This window comes from Natator depressus, chromosome 3 (genome assembly GCF_965152275.1).
Source record: "Natator depressus isolate rNatDep1 chromosome 3, rNatDep2.hap1, whole genome shotgun sequence".
NCBI classification, from domain to species: domain Eukaryota; kingdom Metazoa; phylum Chordata; order Testudines; family Cheloniidae; genus Natator; species Natator depressus.
Genome location: NC_134236.1, coordinates 39,799,016 through 39,823,149, shown reverse-complemented (window position 1 = coordinate 39,823,149; position 24,134 = coordinate 39,799,016). Strand labels below are relative to the sequence as shown.

Here is a 24,134-nt window from a genome sequence, read left to right as displayed (position 1 = left end):
TGGCTTTAAAATCTATGAATCCTCTTGAACTATGTTGGTCTTGTTAAAGAAAGCACAGCTGGCTTATTTAAAGCACATGTTAAGGTCAACATTATTTCAAATGTAGCCTTTTAGTTTATTTACAGTGAATTTTGTAATGTGGTATTACACCACCCTGGGTTTGGCTCTGGTGGCTACAGTTTCAAGCTTAACAGAATGAAAGTCACCTCTGCTATTTGCTTTAGAGTTGGAGTCTCTAGGAGCACATAAAGACCAAAGGTAGCGACCACAAAGACATTCACAAGTACAAGGTTTTACAAGTTTTCTTAAAGTTACAATGAAAGTTATGATTACCCAAGCATATAGAAATTCTGTACAGACCTATGCACAAGTTACAAATATAGTTATACTCACATCCTTAACAACAGTGTTAGGGTCTGATGGGTCCCTCATGGCTTGATCATCAGTAGAGGGATGGTTCCTGCTGGAGTAAATAAAAGTGTTAACCCTCTTTTCTCTTATTGGTCTGTGTCCCCAGGAAACTTAGGGGACTCCAATTTTCTATAGGCTAAGTTCCCTTTATTTTCATTAATATTGATGCACAACCTGTACCCTGTGGTTAAGACACATGTCAGAGACAGATGCGCCTTTACAGTATTTTTATGAACTAATATTAATCTTCTGGGTAATTTTTCACAATCTTACTAGTTGTTGCCTCTTCTCCCATAATCTTTGGGTATCGGGTTATTTTCCGGTCACTTATGTCATAATTTCTTTTCTCCAAGGCCTAAAATAGCTAAGTTAAAATCTTGCGGGCCTCAACCTACAGGTTCTTGGGTTTCAGCATGTCTCATGTCTAATACTTGTTTCCTCTAAATACTGCTCAGTCATATACTTTTAAAATCCTACAAATTCATTCTAATTAACATACAATGAATATGTATAACATATTGATTAATCATAACATCACACAATAAATAAACTAAAATCATTGGCTACACAAAAGATAACTCACAAACAAATAGCTATTTGGGTGCCCATCAAGTGGGAGTCAGATGCCCAGAGGAGTAGTCAGAAAGAAATAAAGGATTTCTCAGATGGTTTGTAGGATTAGTATCTCGAAGGAGAGTCAGCATCAGGATAACCTCCAGTAGAAGCCAAGGGACAGCAAGGCATGGTGGCACGCATACCAAAGAGGAATGGGAGCAACTGCAGCTAGGAGACTGATGAAGGCTGTAGTTAGAATGTCTAATCATGTTGTGTCCGTATCATGAATGTAGCTGAGCAAAATTTTTTGGCCCAACCTCTTTTTTTGGTGGCAGTCACTTATTCCAGGCCTGACTCTGGCTCATTAAGCTAGATCCTGAAAAACCCATTAACATCACCACCAGTTTGGGATATTCAGTTAAAAATGTTGTCCTCATTTCCTCTATCCTCTTGTTATCACGTTTGTTTTTACTGTCTGGCTGCTAGCTTCCCAGGGTATTTAGTATGGATTTCCAGGTTCTCGGAGTAAATTAGTTCTCTTTGCATTCAATTGTATTCCAGCTCTCCCCCATATTTTTCCTCAAGATTGTTCCCCTCTCAATAATGCATTGTAGCTTGTTAAATAGTTATCACACATTTTGGTATTGAAACCTGTTCTTTTCAGTTCATGCCCTAAACACCTCTTTGCAAAGGGTATTAAGTTTCCTCTTTATATTTTCAGTGAACCACTTTCACACCAGTTAGTAATTGGAGCAGTTGTAATTTACTCACTCCTAGCTAACAAACCCAGACAAACATGACATTCAAAGTCCATGAATTTTCTGCCATTCAGGTGGCAACCTTATTCTTCAAGTTTGTTTGCATCTCTCTTGCCTGATTCTCTGGAGACACAGTAGGTTAGAACAATCTCTCTCACAGACACAAATAAATAGAAAAAATATTTATTAGCACTTTTACAGTATGCTGCTCCCAGACTGACTGAGTTTTCCAGTTATACTCTTACTGCCTGCTGTAGTAGCAACTCACATAAATGCCTTCTCAGTTGGCCAGGAAACTTCTTGTTCCAACATTTCAATTCTGTATGTGAAAGAAAAAAATTAAATAGTCCTTGACATGTGAATAAACTCTAATTTTTGCATTTAGCACTGTTGAATTTAGATGCATCCCTTTAGCTTGCCATGAAGAGTGAGCCCATAAACAAAGGTAAAGGTGGACGATCATACCTAGCCAGGAAGAGCATGCAAAATTGAATGCATGTAATTAATGAACCAAGTAAAATAATAGTCATAATGGGGCAAATGCTGTAGTTTTGTAGGTAACCCCTGTGTTCCATTGAATTCAGTTGGAGTTGGCTACTGACTCGATTTGGAGCAAGACTGGGCCCCTAGTATAATTTAAGTTGTTGGTTTGTTAAGAGGGGGATGGAAAATTCTGAATGTGAAAACAGCCTAATTCATTTAGAACCCTGCAGTGCTATGTAATAGGACAAAAATGATGTAGATATCCCAAGGCTGCAGGAGGTTTTATAACTGGAAAAGAGAGGGTGGCTACAAAAAGGGGAGATGGGATGCGGTGAAGAGACCATTCCAGGGGCGTGTCAAGAAAAAATATCACTAATGCATTTGTGATCTGGTGTACACACTTTAAGATCCATGAATGAGAAGTCCTATATAAAGAAACAAGTATTCATATTAAACTGCTAAACACATCTTAAATGGAGGGAATACTATACCAGGTCCTACGCGTCACAAGCACTCATCACTGGTGCCATCATGAAAGGCTCACTTAATTTCTAGTGTAAATTGGAATGCCTGCTTGAAGGGAGAATAGAGTTTTGGAAATATTGCATATATCAGGAAAATGGTACCTTTTCATAGTAATTAAATAAATGATACGGTGTATATTATAAATGTCTGATTTGTATATTTTAACCATATACTGATACTATAATATGTTACTGCTTATTTTCCTTTACTTGAATTTGCTGACAGTGTATTGCCCATCTATCAGTTTTATTGTACCTAGATTATATCAGGGATGGATGAATAGTATCACAGTGTTAAATATAGGGTGGAAGAGGACAACTTTCATGTGGCCCACCCTATAAACTGTGAAACCACGACTAACGTAATCAAACCAGTGACTGAACGTTGACTGTCAACCTCCGGGTCAAAAGAGCAACAAAATAAGCCTGCATCTATAGAATGTTGAATGGCTTTGCAGATGCCATGTACTCCTGCAAGAGAGTGTTAAATATGTGCATGCTTTATAATACAGTAAAAGCTTTGTTATCCAGCGTATTGGGGAAATGGGGGCTGCTGGTTCATAAAAAATTCCGATTAACTAAGAGTTATACTTACTAATGGAATACCAATTTTCAAAGAATTGGAATACAATAAAATGAATAAAGTATAAAATATTATACAGGTACTCACCAATCCAGTAGTAGTACTGCACTGCAAAGTGGTTGGTTTCTTGAAGCACTTAGGTGTATACAGGTAAAGTTTTCTATACAGTAGGTTGTCTTATGACACTACATACAGTATCACTATGGCAGCACACGGCATATCATAGAATCATAGAATATCAGGGTTGGAAGGTACCTCAGGAGGTCACCTAGTCCAACCCCCTGCTCAAAGCAGGACCGATCCCCAATTAAAGCGTACACCCAGATCACTAAAAATACATTTAACACTAAAACTGTACTGAACGTAATTTAATCTTTTTTGATGATTCACAAGGCACTTCAGGAGCTTGCAACATCTCAGGGTCATCATTATCAACATCAGTTATCACTGTAGATGTAGAAGGTGTAGGAGATTGGGCTGAATCTGTAACGACCCTATGACACACCCTGGAAGCTGCTTTTTTGAATAAATCCCTGATATCAGCTTGCTTATTTGTCTTCTGCCTCTTTTGCATAAAAGTAGAGTCCAGAATGTTCAATTGCATAACCTCCTGGGCAGTATACTATTCCTGGTTAATAGATTGAAGATTTGCATTGTGAGATACCAGAAATGCCGGTTAATAGAAATTTCCAGTTGATAAAGTGCCGGATAACACATCTTTATGATCCCATGAATTTAATATATAATATATATGCTATTTATGTAGCCTTGACATCCATATATATAGTAAAAATCAAAATGCGCATGTGTATACCCAAATACACACACATATAAAATACAAGCTATAGCTCTAAAAATATGAAAAATATTATGTTGATATAATGTATTCTATTTTAAGTGTTATTAAAAGGCCCTGATTTTACCATTATACTATTAAAATATACTTTTAATGTTGACAATATAATAACAAATATGTTTATGCCATTTACAGCATATTGCAAGCCTATCTTATATGTGACATCCTCTGGATGATTTCACTGGTGGTCTGAGTAAATGTGAGGTTTGCTTTTTTTGTTTGTTTTTGTTTTAGTTGCTTTTGGTTTGTTGCTTGCCTGTCACAATTGCTGTGTGCTGCTATTGTACTGATTACTACTTCTAGATTAACTGGAGACTATACCTAACCAGTCAGACCTATTTTTCCACCTGGCATACCAGCCAAACCTGGGTTTTATAAATGATTTATCCCTTAATTGGTCTGCTATTGCAGAATACTAACTTCTCTTAATGATATTAAAAATAACTATGTTGTGCCTCTTGTCACAGCTTACCATACTTTTAAGACCCTGCTACAGGGTTGGCCCATTGAGAACATAGTCCCATACAGAAAGAAAGGCAGGAGCCTGAAGTTAGGCTGACAATTGTATCAGAGTCTCAGCCCTGGTCTACACTAGGACTTTAGGTCGAATTTAGCAGCATTAAATCGATGTAAACCTGCACCCGTCCACACGATGAAGCCCTTTATTTCGACTTAAAGGGCTCTTAAAATCGATTTCCTTACTCCACCCCTGACAAGTGGATTAGCGCTTAAATCGGCCTTGCCGGGTCGAATTTGGGGTACTGTGGACACAATTCGACGGTATTGGCCTCCGGGAGCTATCCCAGAGTGCTCCATTTTGACCACTCTGGACAGCACTCTCAACTCAGATGCACTGGCCAGGTAGACAGGAAAAGAACCGCGAACTTTTGAATCTCATTTCCTGTTTGGCCAGCATGGCAAGCTGCAGGTGACCATGCAGAGCTCATCAGCAGAGGTGACCATGATGGAGTCTCAGAATCGCAAAAGAGCTCCAGCATGGACCGAACGGGAGGTACGGGATCTGATCACTGTATGGGGAGAGGAATCCGTGCTATCAGAACTCCGTTCCAGTTTTCGAAATGCCAAAACCTTTGTCAAGATCTCCCAGGGCATGAAGGACAGAGGCCATAACAGGGACCCGAAGCAGTGCCGCGTGAAACTGAAGGAGCTGAGGCAAGCCTACCAGAAAACCAGAGAGGCGAACGGCCGCTCCGGGTCAGAGCCCCAAACATGCCGCTTCTATGATGAGCTGCATGCCATTTTAGGGGGTTCAGCCACCACTACCCCAGCCGTGTTGTTTGACTCCTTCAATGGAGATGGAGGCAATACGGAAGCAGGTTTTGGGGACGAAGAAGATGATGATGATGACGAGGTTGTAGATAGCTCACAGCAAGCAAGCGGAGAAACCGGTTTTCCCGACAGCCAGGAACTGTTTCTCACCCTGGACCTGGAGCCAGTACCCCCTGAACCCACCCAAGGCTGCCTCCTGGACCCAGCAGGCGGAGAAGGGACCTCCAGTGAGTGTACCTTTTAAAATACTATACATGGTTTAAAAGCAAGCATGTGAAAGGATTACTTTGCCCTGGCATTCGCGGCTCTCCTGGATATACTCCCAAAGCCTTTGCAAAAGGTTTCTGGGGAGGGCAGACTTATTGCGTCCTTCATGGTAGGACACTATACCACTCCAGGCCAGTAACACGTACTCGGGAATCATTGTACAACAAAGCATTGCAGTGTATGTTTGCTGGCGTTCAAGCAACATCCGTTCGTGTGTTATCCTCAGGAGAGTGAGATATAATCCATGGTCACCTGGTTGAAATAGGGTGCTTTTCTTCAGGGGACACTCAGAGGAGCCCATTCCTGCTGGGCTGTTTGCCTGCGGCTGAACAGAAATGTTCCCCGCTGTTAGCCACAGGGAGGGGGGAGGGTTGAGGGGGTAGCCACGCGGTGGGGGGAGGCAAAATGCGACCTTGTAACGAAAGCACATGTGCTATGTATGTAATGTTAACAGCAAGGTTTACCCTGAAAGAGTGTAGCCAGTGTTTTATAAAATGTGTCTTTTTAAATACCGCTGTCCCTTTTCTTTTCTCCACCAGCTGCATGTGTTTCAATGATCACAGGATCTTCTCCTTCCCAGAGGCTAGTGAAGATTAGAAAGAAAAAAAAACGCACTCGAGATGAAATGTTCTCCGAGCTCATGCTGTCCTCCCACACTGACAGAGCACAGACGAATGCGTGGAGGCAAATAATGTCAGACTGCAGGAAAGCACAAAATGACCAGGAGGAGAGGTGGTGGGCTGAAGAGAGTAAGTGGCGGGCTGAAGAGAGTAAGTGGCGGGCTGAAGAGAGGGCTGAAGCTCGAATGTGGCGACAGCGTGATGAGAGGAGGCAGGATTCAATGCTGAGGCTGCTGGAGGACCAAACCAGTATGCTCCAGTGTATGGTTGAGCTGCAACAAAGGCAGCTGGAGCACAGACTGCAACTACAGCCCCTGTGTAACCAACCGCCCTCCTCCCCAAGTTCCATAGCCTCCACACGCAGATGCCCAAGAACGCGGTGGGGTGGCCACCGGCCAACCAGCCACTCCACCACAGAGGATTGCCCCAAAAAAAGAAGGCTGTCATTCAATAAATTTTAAAGTTGTAAACTTTTAAAGTGCTGTGTGGCATTTTCCTTCCCTCCTCCACCACCCCTCCTGGGCTACCTTGGTAGTCATCCCCCTATTTGTGTGATGAATGAATAAAGAATGCATGAATGTGAAGCAACAATGACTTTATTGCCTCTGCAAGAGGTGATCAAAGGGAGGAGGGGAGGGTGGTTAGCTTACAGGGAAGTAGAGTGAACCAAGGGGCGGGGGGTTTCATCAAGGAGAAACAAACAGAACTTTCACACCGTAGCCTGGCCAGTCATGAAACTGGTTTTCAAAGCCTCTCTGATGCGTACCGCACCCTCCTGTGCTCTTCTAACCACCCTGGTGTCTGGCTGCGCATAACCAGCAGCCAGGCGATTTGCCTCAACCTCCCATCCCGCCATAAACATCTCCCCCTTACTCTCACAGATATTGTGGAGCACACAGCAAGCAGTAATAACAGTGGGAATATTGGTTTCACTGAGGTCTAAGCGAGTCAGTAAACTGCGCCAGTGCGCCTTTAAACGTCCAAATGCAAATTCTACCACCATTCTGCACTTGCTCAGCCTGTAGTTGAACAGCTCCTGACTGCTGTCCAGGCTGCCTGTGTACGGCTTCATGAGCCATGGCATTAAGGGGTAGGCTGGGTCCCCAAGGATACATATAGGCATTTCAACATCACCAACAGTTATTTTCTGGTCTGGGAATAAAGTCCCTTCTTGAAGCTTTTGAAACAGACCAGAGTTCCTGAAGATGCGAGCGTCATGTACCTTTCCCGGCCATCCCACGTTGATGTTGGTGAAACGTCCCTTGTGATCCACCAGAGCTTGCAGCACTATTGAAAAGTACCCCTTGCGGTTTATGTACTCGCCGGCTTGGTGCTCCGGTGCCAAGATAGGGATATGTGTTCTGTCTATGGCCCCACCACAGTTAGGGAATCCCATTGCAGCAAAGCCATCCACTATGACCTGCACATTTCCCAAGGTCACTACCCTTGATATCAGCAGATCTTTGATTGCGTGGGCTACTTGCATCACAGCAGCCCCCACAGTAGATTTGCCCACTCCAAATTGATTCCCAACTGACCGGTAGCTGTCTGGCGTTGCAAGCTTCCACAGGGCTATCGCCACTCGCTTCTCAACTGTGAGGGCTGCTCTCATCTTGGTATTCATGCGCTTCAGGGCAGGGGAAAGCAAGTCACAAAGTTCCATGAAAGTGCCCTTACGCATGCAAAAGTTTCGCAGCCACTGGGAATCGTCCCAGACCTGCAACACTATGCGGTCCCACCAGTCTGTGCTTGTTTCCCGAGCCCAGAATCGGCGTTCCACAGCATGAACCTGCCCCATTAGCACCATTATGCATGCATTGGCAGGGCCCATGCTTTCAGAGAAATCTGTGTCCATGTCCTGATCACTCACGTGACCGCGCTGACGTCGCCTCCTCGCCCGGTAGCGCTTTGCCAGGTTCTGGTGCTGCATATACTGCTGGATAATGCGTGTGGTGTTTAATGTGCTCCTAATTGCCAAAGTGAGCTGAGCGGACTCCATGCTTGCCTTGGTATGGCGTCCGCACAGAAAAAAGGCGCGGAATGATTGTCTGCCGTTGCTCTGACGGAGGGAGGGGCGACTGACGACACGGCTTACAGGGTTGGCTTCAGGAGGCTAAAATCCACAAAGGGGTGGCTTTACATCAAGGAGTAGTTCAGGCAGGACTTCACGGAGGGTTCCAATAAGAAATGGTGCACCTAAGTTATTGTTCTTATTGGAACAAGGAGGTTAGCCTGGCCTCTGATTGATACATGGCTAGATCTACCTCGCAGCACCTTCTCTGTGAGTGACTGCAGTGTGACCTAGAGGAATGAGTCCCCTAGACAGGGGAGGAGGCAAATGAGTACAAAACAAATCTGGTCTATTTCTTGTTTTGATCCACTCCATCTATCTTTTACATCTTTGGCTGGCAGCAGACGGTGCAGAAGGACTGCAAGCCATCCACATCTCATGGCTGCTCGGCAGAAGATGGCACAGTACGACTGCTAGCCATCCTCATCTCTTGCCTGCCTGGCAGAAGATGGCACAGTACGATTGCTAGCCATCGTCATCTCTTGCCTGCCCGGCAGAAGATGGTACAATACGATTGCTAGCCATCGTCATCTCTTGCCTGCCCGGCAGAAGATGGTACAATATGACTGCTAGCAATCCGTATTGCCTGCCTGCTCACCATTAGACGGTTCAATACGACTGACTGCAGGACTAAAGAGAATGACCTGGTCAAGTCACCAAAAATTTACTCCCTGCGCCCATGTCTGCCCAGGCGCTCCCAGCCGACGTGGCCAGGAGCACCTCGGACATGATGAGGACGGCTACCAGTCATACTGCACCGTCTGCTGCCAGAAGGGAATGGGTTGCTGCTACTGTGTAGCAATGCCGTACCGCGTCTGCCAGCACCCAGGAGACATACGGTGACGGTTACCTGAGCGGGCTCCATGCTTGCGGTGGTATGGCGTCCGCACAGGTAACTCAGGAAAAAAGGCGCGAAACGATTGTCTGCCCTTGCCTTCACAGAGGGAGGGAGGGAATGGGGGCCGGACAATATGTACCCAGAACCACCCGCGACAATGTTTTAGCCCAATCAGAGTGCTCCATTGGGCTGCTCTGGACAGCACTCTCAACTCAGATGCACGATTGTTTGCCGTTGCTCTGACGCAGGGAGGGGCGACTGAGGACACGGCTTACAGGGTTGACTTCACGGAGGGTTCCAATAAGAAATGGTGCACCTAAGTTATTGTTCTTATTGGAACAAGGAGGTTAGCCTGGCCTCTGATTGATACATGGCTAGATCTACCTCGCTGCACCTTCTCTGTGAGTGACTGCAGTGTGACCTAGAGGAATGATTCCCCTAGACAGGGGAGGAGGCAAATGAGTACAAAACAAATCTGGTCTATTTCTTGTTTTGATCCACTCCATCTATCTTTTACATCTTTGGCTGGCAGCAGACGGTGCAGAAGGACATATTGCCTGCCTGCTCACCATAAGACGGTTCAATAGGACTGACTGCCGGACTAAAGAGAATGACCTGGTCAAGTCACTAAAAATTTAGTCCCTGCGCCCATGTCTGCCCAGGCGCTCCTGATCGACCTCACACAGGCGACCAGGAGTACCTCGGACATGACGAGGACGGCTACCAGTCGTATTGTACCGTCTGCTGCCACAAGGCAATGGGTTGCTGCTACTGTGTAGCAATGCCGTGCCGCGTCTGCCAGCACCCAGGAGACATACGGTGACGGTTACCTGAGCGGGCTCCATGCTTGCGGTGGTATGGCGTCCGCACAGGTAACTCAGGAAAAAAGGCGCGAAACAATTGTCTGCCCTTGCTTTCACGGAGGGAGGGAGGGAAGGGGGGGACTGACGATATGTACCCAGAACCACCCGCGACAATGTTTCAGCCCCATCAGGCATTGGGATCTCAACCCAGAATTCCAATGGGCAGCGGAGACTGCGGGAACTGTGGGATAGCTACCCACAGTGCAACGCTCCGGAAGTCGACTCTAGCCTCGGTACTGTGGAAGCACTCCGCCGAGTTAATGCACTTAATGCACTTCTGTGGGGACACACACACTCGAATATATAAAACCAATTTCTAAAAAACCGACTTCTATAAATTCGACCTTATTCCGTAGTGTAGACATACCCTCAGAGCGAGGAGAGCAGGGAGTGTATAGCATCATCAGCAAAATCACAAACAACTCAAAAAAACAACTAAACTGCTATTCCGCTACAGTTTATTCTGAGCACATTTCAGTGCAGCAGGGAATATTGCTGCAAACTGACAAGGAAGTCTGTACGCTGTAAATGTAGAGTGAAAGGCATCCAAGGTGCTAAATATATATATATATCTAATTATCACTGACTAGGTATAGTCTATTCACCTGTTAGGTAAGACTGTTTTTTATTGTCATTAGCAGGCTAAAAGTATTTTTGGTGGCGAATATTGATTTTTGGCTAGATTACAGATGGGAACGTATTCAGTGGGGATCATTAAATTAAGGGTGCAAGACACAACATTTTGGCTAGTAATATGAAGCATAAATGACCATTTAAGCTTCATATGCATAATCACTATATTGTGCTTTATGATATGGATGGGGTGAGTTGTGAGTAGGTTTGGTAGAATTCAATTTTTTAAAATAATTTGACAGCTAATATAGATTATTTATTTTAAGCATTTTTTAAAGATTTTTATTTATTTTAAGTTTTCACCATTGCATGAAATTATGAGAGGATTAGAGTATATCAGGGTTCAGATAATAAAGACAGTAGATTGTGAGATTCAAAAAGTTAAAGTTTTATAACCATTAAAACACAAATTGTCAACATCACAAGTCAAAATATACCACGTAAATATCCTTAAATCAAACTCTAAAAAATTCTCAAGCAGTATTTTTCTTACTTTGCCTATCTATAAATTTTGACGATTCTTAATTCCAATGTTTTTGTTGGATTTTGTGTTTACAGTGAAATTGATGTTTGCTGACATTTACCAATAAAAATCGAATCCTTCGAAACCTAGTCATCAGTCATAACAGATTCCACTGCCATTACTGTTCTCATCTCCTTGTTATCTCTACCCCAGGTTCCCCTATCAGTGACATATCACATTTCTGGTATTAATAATTTAATCTGTTTTTAAACATAATATAACTAGGACTCTCTGGTCAAAATTAAATTTGACTGGTCAAAATTATTCCATCAAAACTGTTTTGCTGTTGGAAATTTGAGTTTTCACCTAAATGATTTGTTTCCACAAAAAGTGACAGCTTTTTGCATGCTTTTTTTGCGGGGGGGGGGGGGGGGAGAGGGGTCAAAAAACCAAATTTCCCAAAATAGAGAGATTTTAGATACAGATATCCTGCTATGGTGCCTCATGGGAATCACAGTTTTGTTTTGGGATGCTTCCCAGGGGTACCCAAGGTTGTGAGGCACCTTTCTACAACCTGCCCTCAGCATGGGGAAACCTTGTCTGTGCCTGCCGGGGGAACCCTGACTCCACTGGCCATGGGCTCACAAGCACAGCCCTCTCAGCTTTCAGAGGGTCTGCTGTCCCTTTGCAGGTTAGTGATAGGCACACTCCAACTCCTAAACCCTCTGAGCATCCTTGGAGTGTCCAGTCTTGTTCTGCTGGACACTCACAGAATTCACAGATGCACTGTTCCCAAAGGAGCCGTACACATCAGCTTACCAGTTTCACCTTAGGATCACCGCTCCTCTCAACTCACAGCATTCAATTTGTTTGTAGAGAAAACAAGTATAAGTATATTTAATGAAGAACAGAGATTCAAGTAATAGCAAGTAGGTAGAAGTATTGGAAATATTTGTTACATGTAACAAAATCATAATATACCATTTAGAGCCCGGACTTAAGACAGTTTTCTGTTTAATGAAGTTTAGATCACCCAGAGTCTTCACAGCATTTTCCAGCAAGGTAGGCTGTGATCCTTCTTTTGTAAGACATAACATTCCGGCAGTTCATCTCCTCAGTGAAGGATCAAGAATATAACTCGGTCCCCTTAGATCCATCAGGTCAGTCCTCTGTTCTTTTTTCATAAACAGGCCACCCCATGCTAACTGTTCTTCTTTTTGACCTCTTTCTCTTATTGACTTTGAAATATTTTAATCAGCATCTGGCTCTGCATGCAGCTAGTCTTACTCTGTGAGACACACAATGCATAATATACACCTGACCAGACAAAGAGAGATAAGTGTCTCCTACTCCCTTCCTGAACAGAATTTGTCCAAGGCCTGTCATCTCCTGGGTACTTGCCTTTAACTTCAAGGATTTCTAAGCACAATTTCTGGTATAAATCTATCACTTCTTAAATATTATCCATACATACATACATATTGCACTGACTATGATGACCAGTCTGTCAATGGCTTTTGGTAGAGAACCTCCGTGCTACCCTTCACCATCTTATTATGTAGACATCATATACAGGAGATCCCTGTAAACCCCTATGCACCCTCAGATGCCTTCTGCCAGTTGACACTAAGGGCTCCCTGGGTAACAATTTCCTCATCTCCTTATTCTCCTTTCTAAATTGGAGTCCCCAGATGGTCTACCTCTCCCATGATGCACCATCGCCAGGGACTCCCATGATGCAAATGCCTCTATAACATTCCAGGGTGCAATCCAGACCAATGAATGCTGTGTCCCCCCTGACCTGCAACCTGCTTTGCTGCTCCTCAACTGGGGCTCCTCACAAACAGCCAAGCAGCATGCAGTTCACACCCTGAGTGTCTGTGTATAGCCATAGCCCTGGTCCAGCAACTCTGACCACCGTAGCCTGTTAGCAAACACTACCCACACTCTGGTTTCCAGCAGCCTTGGTTACTTGCAGGGTGTCCCTAACACACTCCCAGTCCTGGATTTTCCCCAAAAAACATGTTCTGCACTATCCAGCCCTCTCCTGGACAGTCCAGATACAGTTGGTCTGTTGTCCCTCTAAGGAGAGCAATATACAACAGTCTGCTACCCTAAATGGAATTACTCGGGCAGTTCACAACACTGGATTGGTTTCAACTGAAGCATAAAACAAGTTTATTGAATTACAAGGAGATAGCTTTTAAGTGAATACAAGTATAAGGTATTAAAGTCAGAAATGGTTACAAGAGAAATAAAGATAAAATGCTTTCTAGTACTAAACTTAACAAATTAGACTTGGTTCAAGGTGAGATTCCTTACCACACATTTCCTCTAACACCGCTGACCAAATTCTCAGGCCAGGATCTGCCCCTGAAGTTCAACGGCTGTTTCTTTTGTCTTGTTGGGTGAAAAGGAGAGAGATGGACAGGGAGAGATACCTTGGGGTGTTTTTGCACTTCACTTTTATAGTACACTCCCCCTTTAAAATGCATTTTCCTGAGGGTTACCCCAGACAAAGTTTATTCTTGCTGTGAGTATGGAGACAAGGAATCGGGTGGCGAAAGAGATTCCATATTATTTCCTAAAATGCAGATTTGCCTTGTCTCCCTCTTGCTGTCACAAGGGGCTTGTTTAGTATTTATATGTAAATCGAGGTAAACACACACACTCTTTTGTTTTAGATCTGCTTGACTAGTTCTGTCTAATAGAGACTATGTGGGTGTGAATATGTGCCACCAACAACATTCAGGGGGAATTCATAACTTTACATATAATGCTGCTATATACATTTCATCATGATGATATTGACCAGCAAGTTATTCGATTTCAAATGATACTAGACATATTTTGTACAAAAATTATTACAAAGGTGTGTAGGGTGTGAATACAGAGGTGCATTCCATCATAGCCTCCCCTAATCATGAAGAAAGACCATGGTGCATCATGGAAGATGTAGTCCAACCGGGGAGCTTGGTCTCCAGAGAAGAATGGGAGCATGAGGCAGCAAAACTGTAACTCCCATGATGCACTACAGTAGTATTTCTGAATCAGAATGTTTTAGTTTTTAATATTTCTCTGAGGTATTGAACATCTCTGTGGACAACATAGTTGCAAACCTTTTTTTTTCATTTCTAAGTTTTCCATGGAAAAATAGCCCATTTTCCATCAGTTCTAAATACAATGCTTTTTGTACAAAGATCTAAAAGAACTCTTCAAAAGATGAGTAGATTTTAATATCCCCACTTTACAGATGAGAAAACTGACACAGATTAAGGCCAAATTTTCATGACTGTGCCAAAAATAGATTACATTGAGTTAGGTTATTGATAAACAGATTACAAGATTTGCCACCCAACATTTATATAAATGTTAAACACATGCTCAAATACTCGGCTTAATCAGGACCTCAGTGCTTCCGTGTAATGTTTGGTCACAGTATCTTTAACGAAAGCAGAGAATTATGATGTAATCAGGAAGTGGTTTGCAAAGAGGATTTTGGACATCTCTTGGAAGGTCTGGGGCCCAGTTCAGCATCCAGGGAAGTCTATGAAAAAAAGTACCAGTGTGGCTTTATGGTGTGCTGGATTGAGTGCAGAATAAGGATTGTAACAGCTTTGGATGTATAATGACTTTACAAGCATATCTCCCATTAAGAAACATCTTATTAATTGCTTTTGTTAGTTTATATTATACTGATGTTTTCTTTCTGGACAAAAGTAAATTAACCATTTAACAGAGGCTATATATTTTACATAAAAAGGTCAATATTTCAGTGGCAGTTTTTTTTTTAACAAACCCATTGGTATTTTTAGCCATAATGCCAACAAACATTAAATGCAGTCGCTATTTAATGTAATTTTCATGCAGTCGTAGAGGGTTCATGGGGTTTGAAATGTGTGTTTACAGAAAGTGACAGATCATTAATCCAAGCCTCTCTGGAGGCACGACCTCAGTTATAAGCACAATGATAGTAATTTCTCAAGACTTCTGACTTCTCATCAGGATGTCCCTTCTGCTTGTACAGTTGATTGCACCTAATAAACTGCATGGTAATAATGTACTCATGCTAACTTTATGTCCTAATGTGATGTATAATCTAGCTAAAAATGACAATTTCTTTTGAGACAAAATATATTCTTTATAATGTGATATTTTGTACGTTGCATTGTTTAAAGGCAGCAGTTCTAACTATCCTCTTTGTGCAAGCTTTAAGTATTTCATTACTCAGTGAGCTTTGCTAAAATCAATAAGAATTGGGTATTTATGTAGATAAAATTCTTCAATCATGAATGAGTCATAGAACTTGAGTAAATTTGGGACAATGAATTCTTGAACAATACAAAACATCCACTACTTTCTCATGTTTCCCTTTCCTAGGCCGATTCATATCACTCTCTTGTTACAAGCCCATTCTAGCACTGAAATCTGTTTAGACACAGGACTGTGCCCACATAAAGCTCAGTGCAGTTTTATGGCATGAGGGTTGGATTTTCGAGATCCATGGAGGCAGTGGGGTGAGGAATCCCCATTGACTGCTACATACTTGAGGTTGCAGAAGCTCCTATGACATGTGGTCAACATAATGGTTGACTCCACCTGGCCTACCCCTTACCCACTCCCAATTGCCCTCCTGCCACGTGACAGCATAGAGGGAGCCCCACCAGCATCTGAGGTGCTCCAGAGCAAAACAGTTGCAGATTCAGATAGCTTCATCACTACATTCCCTGCAATAGATGACATAGCAGCTTCCAAATGCTAGTATAATTATATTTGCCAGTTCCAAAAAGCATAGAAGCCCAATGTTTCACAGAGTCTACTTCCCTTTCTCCCTCAGGACAACATATACACATAAAATGAATATAATTACTACTTATATGCATTTTTGATGTATACAACAGATTTATTATCCCAGCAACAGAATGATAGGATGATTTGAAAAGGATTAAACAATGTATGGAAAATATTCAAAATAGGATACACATAATGTAGATCAAGGGCATTCAGGCGTGAACATGTCTGATTCTTTTACGGCCTGATCGTCCACCACTGAAGTCAATGGGAGAGAGGGTCTTATGTCCATGATTGTATGCAAGGAAATTCAAAGTTTGAAAAGTTTATGGAAACTTAGTGGTGCTTTCCAAAAATATTAGGTGGAAAATGCTCATCAGCTCCTTTGTGTTTGCCTACCTACTCCTATGCAATTTCAAATAACACTTTGCCTGTTAGTGCACTTGTCAGTGTCTCTTCTTTTGTGCAGCTGTGTTGCAATACAAAGGAACCACTGAGCTTCAACTGCTAGACAAAATAAATGTGTTAACCTCCCACAATACCTTTAAAGACTTGGGGTCTGGTTACTACCTGGGATCTTTACTCTTTCTATGGGAGTTTCTCTGTGGTCTTCTACCTTGCATACATATGAAGTGGCCAGCATAGTCTGTCCTCACTAGGGGGCCAGAAAGAGAAGCTATTGGTATGTCTTCCAGCTCCAGTGCCAGTTATTCATTTAGCATTCTTCACTATCACTCACACTGTATTTGATGTATATCCACGTGCTTTTCAAACATGTACAATCTATTTTTGAATGGGTGAATGGAAGGGAGGGGAATGGACCATTATTTTCTTTTAAATTATTTCATGATATTAATTAGTCTTCTCATTATATAACCACAGTAATGTATTTCAACAGCTGGGTATGTTTGAGAGGTGGTTGTGATGGTGGAAATCTAGAGACGAGCAGGCTGGCTTAATTTACGATGTTGATGTATCACTGTTTCTTCTATTGTTCCTTCCCTGTGTACTGGGATTTTTCACAATGAAAGCAGGTCCATTTCAGGTCTTTTCAGGGCATGGAATATTAAGTGGGATACAAAATTTGTTATCCATCCTGTGTATTCAGCCTTCTGTGTGGGAGCAGTGGCTGCAGCTTTTGTAGCTAGGAAATAGCTCCTGAAAGTAGAAAAGGAGTACTTGTGGCACCTTAGAGACTAACAAATTTATTTGAGCATAAGCTTTCGTGAGCTATGTTAGAGAGCTTATTCCTTCACTCTCCCACTTCCCTGGTCCTTCTCGCATGAACAGAGAGCAACAATATCCGAAGTCCGAAGGTGCAAACAATTCGATGTTTATTGGGTGAACTTCCAGCAAGCTTAAATACAAGTTCCTTTTTCCTTATTTTCGAATCCCCACTTACTTCCTGTTTGCCCCTAATTTATATAGTAATATTCTTAGCTATACCTTAACCAATCATTCTATTGAAATTTAACTAACCAATCCTAACATATTGTAACATGATTAGCTAACCAATTATATCCCACCACCTTAATTAGTTTACACCCAGCAAAATTAATTATACAGCAGACAGAAACAATCACAGAACCAGACAGAGACCATGCCAATAAACAATAGCAAAGTGGGAACTATAATGACAAAACAATACAGAAGTGAGGATTTCACAACTACATCTATGAAGACATAAGAGTTTCCCAGCTGTGTCTATTGATAAGTGAGTTCTTACCAGACAGAAAACTATCAACCTCAATTTCCTTTTACATCTTCTAGGCACTTCCCTTTCTCTGGAGGTGATAGGCACTATCAGGACAGGATTGTATTCCTAACAGCCCAATAGCACCTTCTTTCAATGTGACTACTTTGGAATGTGAGGATGTGACCGGTCGCTTCCCAGCTTATGGCTGCCTCTGTCACTTAGCCAAAGGCCTTAGCCTAAGAACAGGGCCTCAGACTGTCACAGTAAGAGAAGGCCCTTACACTGGCAGACAGTGATTTTGATTCTTTCTTTTATACCTCTAACTAGCCAAGTGATAAGACCACACCTAAATTCTTAAAGTACAGGCCTTTACAGACAGGCCTGAATATCTATATCCTAACAAGCTACAGCTCACTTCATCAGATACATGTAGTGGAAACTACAGTGGAGAGATTTTATATACACAGAGAACATGAAACAAGGGTGTTACCATATACACTGTAACAAGAGTGGTCAGGTAAGGTGAGCTATTACCAGCAGGAGAGTGGGGGGTGGAGGGGAACCTTTTGTAGTAATAATCAAGGTGGGCCATTTCCAGTAGTTGACAAGAATGTGTGAGGAACAGTGTGTGGGGGGGGGGGAATAAACATGGGGAAATAGTTTTACTTTGTGTAATGACACATCTACTCCCAGTCTTTATTCAAGCCTAAGTTAATTGTATCCAATTAATTGCAAATTAATTCCAATTCAGCAGTCTCTTGTTGGAGTCTGTTTTTGAAGTTTTTTTGTTGAAGAATTGCCACTTTTAGGTCTGTAATTGAGTGACCAAAGAGACTGAAGTGTTCGCTGACTGGTTTTTGAATGTTATCATTCTTGATGTCTGATTTGTGTCCATTTATTCTTTTATGTAGAGACTGTCCAGGTTGGCCAATGTACATGGCAGAGGGGCATTGCTGGCACATGATGGCATATATCACATTGGTGGATGTGCAGGTGAACGAGCCTCTGATAGTGTGGCTGATGTGATTAGGCCCTATGATGGTGTCCCCGGAATAGATATGTGGACACAGTTGGCATCGGGCTTTGTTGCAAGGATCGGTTCCTGAGTTAGTGTTTTTGTTGTGTGGCGTGTGGTTGCTGGTGAGTATTTGCTTCAGGTTGGGGGGCTGTCTGTAAGCAAGGACTGGCCTGTCTCCCAAGATCTGTGAGAGTGATGGGTTGTCCTTCAGGATAGGTTGTAGATCCTTGATGATGCGTTGGAGACGTTTTAGTTGGGGGCTGAAGGTGACGGCTAGTGGCGTTCTGTTATTTTCTTTGTTGGGCCTGTCTTGTAGTAGGTAACTTCTGGGTACTCTTCTGGCTCTGTCAATCTGTTTCTTCACTTCAGCAGGTGGGTATTGTAGTTGTAAGAACGCTTGATAGAGATCTTGTAGGCGTTTTTCTCTGTCTGAGGGGTTGGAGCAAATGCGGTTGTATTGTAGAGCTTGGCTGTAGACAAAGGATCGTGTGGTGTGGTCTGGATGAAAGCTGGAGGCATGTAGGTAGGAATAGCGGTCAGTAGGTTTCCGGTATAGGGTGGTGTTTATGTGACCATCGCTTATTAGCACTGTAGTGTCCAGGATGTGGATCTCTTGTGTGGACTGGTCCAGGCTGAGGTTGATGGTGGGATGGAAATTGTTGAAATCATGATGGAATTCCTCAAGGACTTCTTTTCCATGGGTCCAGATAATGAAGATGCCATCAATGTAGCGCAAGTAGAGTAGGGGCATTAGGGGATGAGAGCTGAGGAAGCGTTGTTCTAAGTCAGCCATAAAAATGTTGGCATACTGTGGGGCCATGCTGGTACCCATAGCAGTGCCGCTGATTTGAAGGTATACATTGTCCCTGTAGGGGCAAGATTGCGGAAGATTGGTGATGAGCTAAGTGATGGAGTGAGTATGTGACTGGATGTAGGCGGAGGATGCAGGCAGTTTCCATGAAGTTTGTCCGACAGACCCTGCCAAGAGATATTGTAGCCTAGCTCAGCATATTTTTGCCTGTAAACAAGTCAGTTTATGTAATAAGCATAAATCATACATGTAAGAATGTAACCGGCTGTTGATCCCATGTAACCCCGAGATAAGCGCGGAGAATATATTGCTGCAGAGGACTCCCCCCTGTGGAGTCCTGCCTGGTCAGCTGTCCTGAACAGGCAGAGTCCCCTGCAGCCCCTCCGCGCATCCTAGGGGCTCCCCTCGCAGATTGGAGCGTAAGTTCTTCCTTCAATAAAGCATAGTTTACTATTCTTAGGCCTGAGTGTCCTCCTTTCACTGGTATCTTCCCCCCAGCCCTTGCGGACACAGTCCCCAAATGTGGAATAGTTATGGGTGAGGACAAAGTCACAAAGTTCAGCCACCAGGTTTGCCATGACATTATCGGGGATACTGTTCCTGACGGCTTGTAGTCCATCTTTGTGTGGAATGTTGGTGTAGAGGGCTTCTACATCCATGGTGGCCAGGATGGTGTTTTCAGGAAGCTCACAGATGGATTGTAGTTTCCTCAGGAAGTCAGTGGTGTCTTGAAGATAGCTGGGAGTTCTGGTAACGTAGGGCCTGAGGAGGGAGTCTACAAAGCCAGACAATCCTGCTCTCAGAGTGCCAATGCCTGAGATGATGGGGCATCCAGGATTTCCACGTTTATGGATCTTGGGTAGCCGATAGAATACCCCTGGTCGGGGTTCTGGGGGAGGGGTGTGTGTGTGTGGATTTGTTCTTGTGCTTTTTCAGGGAGTTTCTTGAGCAGATGGTGTAGTTTCTTTTGGTAACCCTCCGTGGGATCAGAGGGTAATGGCTTGTAGAAAGTGGTGTTGGAGAGCTGCCGAGTAGCCTCTTGTTCATATTCTGACCTATTCATGATGACTACAGCACCTCCTTTGTCAGCCTTTTTGATTATGATGTCAGAGTTGTTTCTGAGGCTGTGGATGGCATTATGTTCTGCACGGCTGAGGTTATGGGGCAAGTAATGCTGCTTTTCCACAATTTCAGCCCCTGCACGTTGGCGGAAGCACTCTATGTAGAAGTCCAGTCTGTTGTTTCAACCTTCAGGAGGAGTCCACCCAGAATCCTTCTTTTTGTTGTGTTGATAGGAAGGTCTCTGTGGGTTAGTATGTTGTTCAGAGGTGTGTTGGAAATATTCCTTGAGTCGGAGACGTCGAAAATAGGATTCTAGGTCACCACAGAACTGTGTCATGTTCATGAGGGTGGAGGGGCAGAAGGAGAGGCCCCGAGATAGGACAGATTCTTCTGCTGGGCTAAGAGTATAGTTGGATAGATTAACAATATTGCTGGGTGGGTTGAGGGAACCACTGTTGTGGCCCCTTGTGGCATGTAGTAGTTTAGATAGTTTAGCGTCCTTTTTCTATTGTAGAGAAGCAAAGTGTGTGTTGTAAATGGCTTATCTAGTTTTTGTGAAGTCCAACCACGAGGAAGTTAGTGTGGAAGGTTGGTTTTTTATGAGAGTATCCAGTTTTGAGAGCTCATTCTTAATCTTTCCCTGTTTGCTGTAGAGGATGTTGATCAGGTGGTTCCGCAGTTTCTTTGAGAGTATGCATCCGATGAAGTGAGCTGTAGCTCACGAAAGCTTATGCTCAAATAAATTTGTTGGTCTCTAAGGTGCCACAAGTACTCCTTTTTTTTTTGAGAGTGTGTGGCACAAGCTGTCAGCACAGCAGGAGTTTGCCTGGGATTGGTGAGTATCCGAGTGCGTGTTTGCTGAGTAAGTATCCGAGTGTGTATTTGCTGGGAGGGCAGTGTGAACGCTGAGCAAGTGCCTGATTGGCTGGTAGCCTGCAGGGGGTGGGCATTGGGGCTGTCTGTTTGTTTGTTTCAGGGAGCCTGGCTGTTTAAAAATAGCCAGAGCTTCGCGAACCAGCTGAGCGGCGGCAAACCAGCTGAGCAGCGGGGAACAGCAGAGCAGCACACAGCAGGAGTTTGCCTGGGAGTTCGCCTGGAGTGAGCCCAGCTTACATCTTGCCAACTTCTCTGAGGAAGCTCATAGTAGGAAGGTGATATGGAAGGGGGAAGTTCAGCTGTTGTGACCTGCACTGGATGTGCAATGTTTGTCTTTCTTCCACAGGACAGAAGCGACTTTGTCTGTACAAAGTGCAAGCTGGTCTCCATATTGGAAGAGAAGATTGAAGGTCTGGAGCAACAGATAACGACCCTGCGTTGCATACAAGAATCTGAGGATTTTCTGGACAAAAGTCAGGATATGCTTCTACGGGCACAAAGCTCTAAAGATTTAGAGCAGGTTGCACAGTGGAGCCAAGAGGCCAGTGAAGAAGCTTGGCAACATGTGACCTCCAGAAGAAGAAGGGGAATGTCCGGGTTCCAACAACGCAGACACAGGTAACTAACCGCTTTCATGTTCTCTCCACAGGTACCATTGCGGAGAGTGGACCAGATGATACGTCTGGGGGGAGAAAGCAGAAGGAGACTCCGCTGGTTGGAAGGCATGAGATGCGATGTCCTGAGGTTGGGGGTTCCACGACCACCACTCCCAAGAGAAGGAGGCGGGTGGTGGTGGTCGGGGACTCTCTCCTCCGGGGGACTGAGTCATCTATCTGCCGCCCTGACCGGGAAAACCGAGAAGTCTGCTCCTTGCCAGGGGCTAAGATTCGCGATGTGACGGAGAGACTGCCGAGACTCATCAAGCCCTCGGATCGCTACCCCTTCCTGCTTCTCCACGTGGGCACCAATGATACTGCCAAGAATGACCTTGAGCGGATCACTGCGGACTACGTGGCTCTGGGAAGAAGGATAAAGGAGTTTGAGGCGCAAGTGGTGTTCTCGTCCATCCTCCCCGTGGAAGGAAAAGGCCAGGGCAGGGATCGTCGAATCGTGGAAGTCAATGAATGGCTACGCAGGTGGTGTCAGAGAGAAGGCTTTGGATTCTTTGACCATGGGATGGTGTTCCATGAAGGAGGAGTGCTGGGCAGAGACGGGCTCCACCTTACGAAGAGAGGGAAGAGCATCTTTGCGAGCAGGCTGGCTAACCTAGTAAGGAGGGCTTTAAACTAGGTTCACCGGGGGAAGGAGACCAAAGCCCTGAGGTAAGTGGGAAAGCGGGATACCGGGAGGAAACACAGGCAGGAACATCTGTGAGGGGAGGGCTCCTGCCTCATACTGAGAATGAGGGGCAATCAGCAGGTTATCTCAAGTGCTTATATATGAATGCACAAAGCCTTGGAAACAAGCAGGGAGAACTGGAGGTCCTGGTGATGTCAAGGAATTATGACGTGATTGGAATAACAGAGACTTGGTGGGATAACTCACATGACTGGAGAACTGTCATGGATGGTTATAAACTGTTCAGGAAGGACAGGCAGGGCAGAAAAGGTGGGGGAGTAGCACTGTATGTAAGGGAGCAGTATGAATGCTCAGAGCTCTGGTACGAAACTGCAGAAAAACCTGTCTATGGATTAAGTTTAGAAGTGTGAGCAACAAGAGTGATGTAGTGGTGGGAGTCTGCTACAGACCACCGGACCAGGGGGATGAGGTGGATGAGGCTTTCTTCCGGCAACTCGCAGAAGCTACTAGATCGCACGCCCTGGTTCTCATGGGTGACTTTAATTTTCCTGATATCTGCTGGGAGAGCAATACAGTGGTGCATAGACAATCCAGGAAGTTTTTGGAAAGCGTAGGGGACAATTTCCTGGTGCAAGTGCTAGAGGAGCCAACTAGGGGAGGAGCTTTTCTTGACCTGCTGCTCACAAACAGGGAAGAATTAGTGGGGGAAGCAAAAGTGGATGGGAATCTGGGGGGCAGTGACCATAAGTTGGTTGAGTTCAGGATCCTGACACAGGGAAGAAAGGTAAGCAGCAGGATACGGACCCTGGACTTCAGGAAAGCAGACTTCGACTCCCTCAGGGAACGGATGGGTAGGATCCCCTGGGGGACTAACATGAAGGTGAGAGGAGTCCAGGAGAGCTGGCTGTATTTCAAGGAATCCCTATTGAGGTTACAGGGACAAACCATCCCGATGAGTCGAAAGAATAGTAAATATGGCAGGTGACCAGCTTGGATTAACAGTGAAATCCTAGCGGATCTTAAACGTAAAAAAGAAGCTTACAAGAAGTGGAAGGTTGGACATATGACCAGGGATGAGTATAAAAATATTGCTCGGGCATGTAGGAATGAAATCAGGAGGGCCAAATCGCACCTGGAGCTGCAGCTAGCAAGAGATGTCAAGAGTAACAAGAAGGGTTCTTCAGGTATGTTGGCAAAAAGAAGAAAGCCAAGGAAAGTGTGGGCCCCTTACTGAATGAGGGAGGCAACCTAGTGACAGAGGATGTGGAAAAAGCTAATGTACTCAATGCTTTTTTTACCTCTGTCTTCACGAACAAGGTCAGCTCCCAGACTGCTGCGCTGGGCAACACAGCATGGGGAGTAGGTG

At 44.1% G+C, this 24,134-nt stretch overlaps 1 protein-coding gene across 1 annotated transcript in view; it reads left to right on the top strand.

The window, feature by feature from the left end:
* Positions 1-5,281: 5,281 nt before the first annotated feature.
* The window catches only part of LOC141984298 (uncharacterized), a 31,069-nt gene continuing 12,216 nt past the window's right edge, over positions 5,282-24,134 (top strand). Inside the window, exons 1-2 of the mRNA XM_074947231.1 lie at positions 5,282-5,687; positions 6,267-6,596. Coding sequence (XP_074803332.1) covers positions 5,282-5,687; positions 6,267-6,596 — 736 coding nt within the window. The remainder of the gene's footprint in view (positions 5,688-6,266; positions 6,597-24,134) is intronic.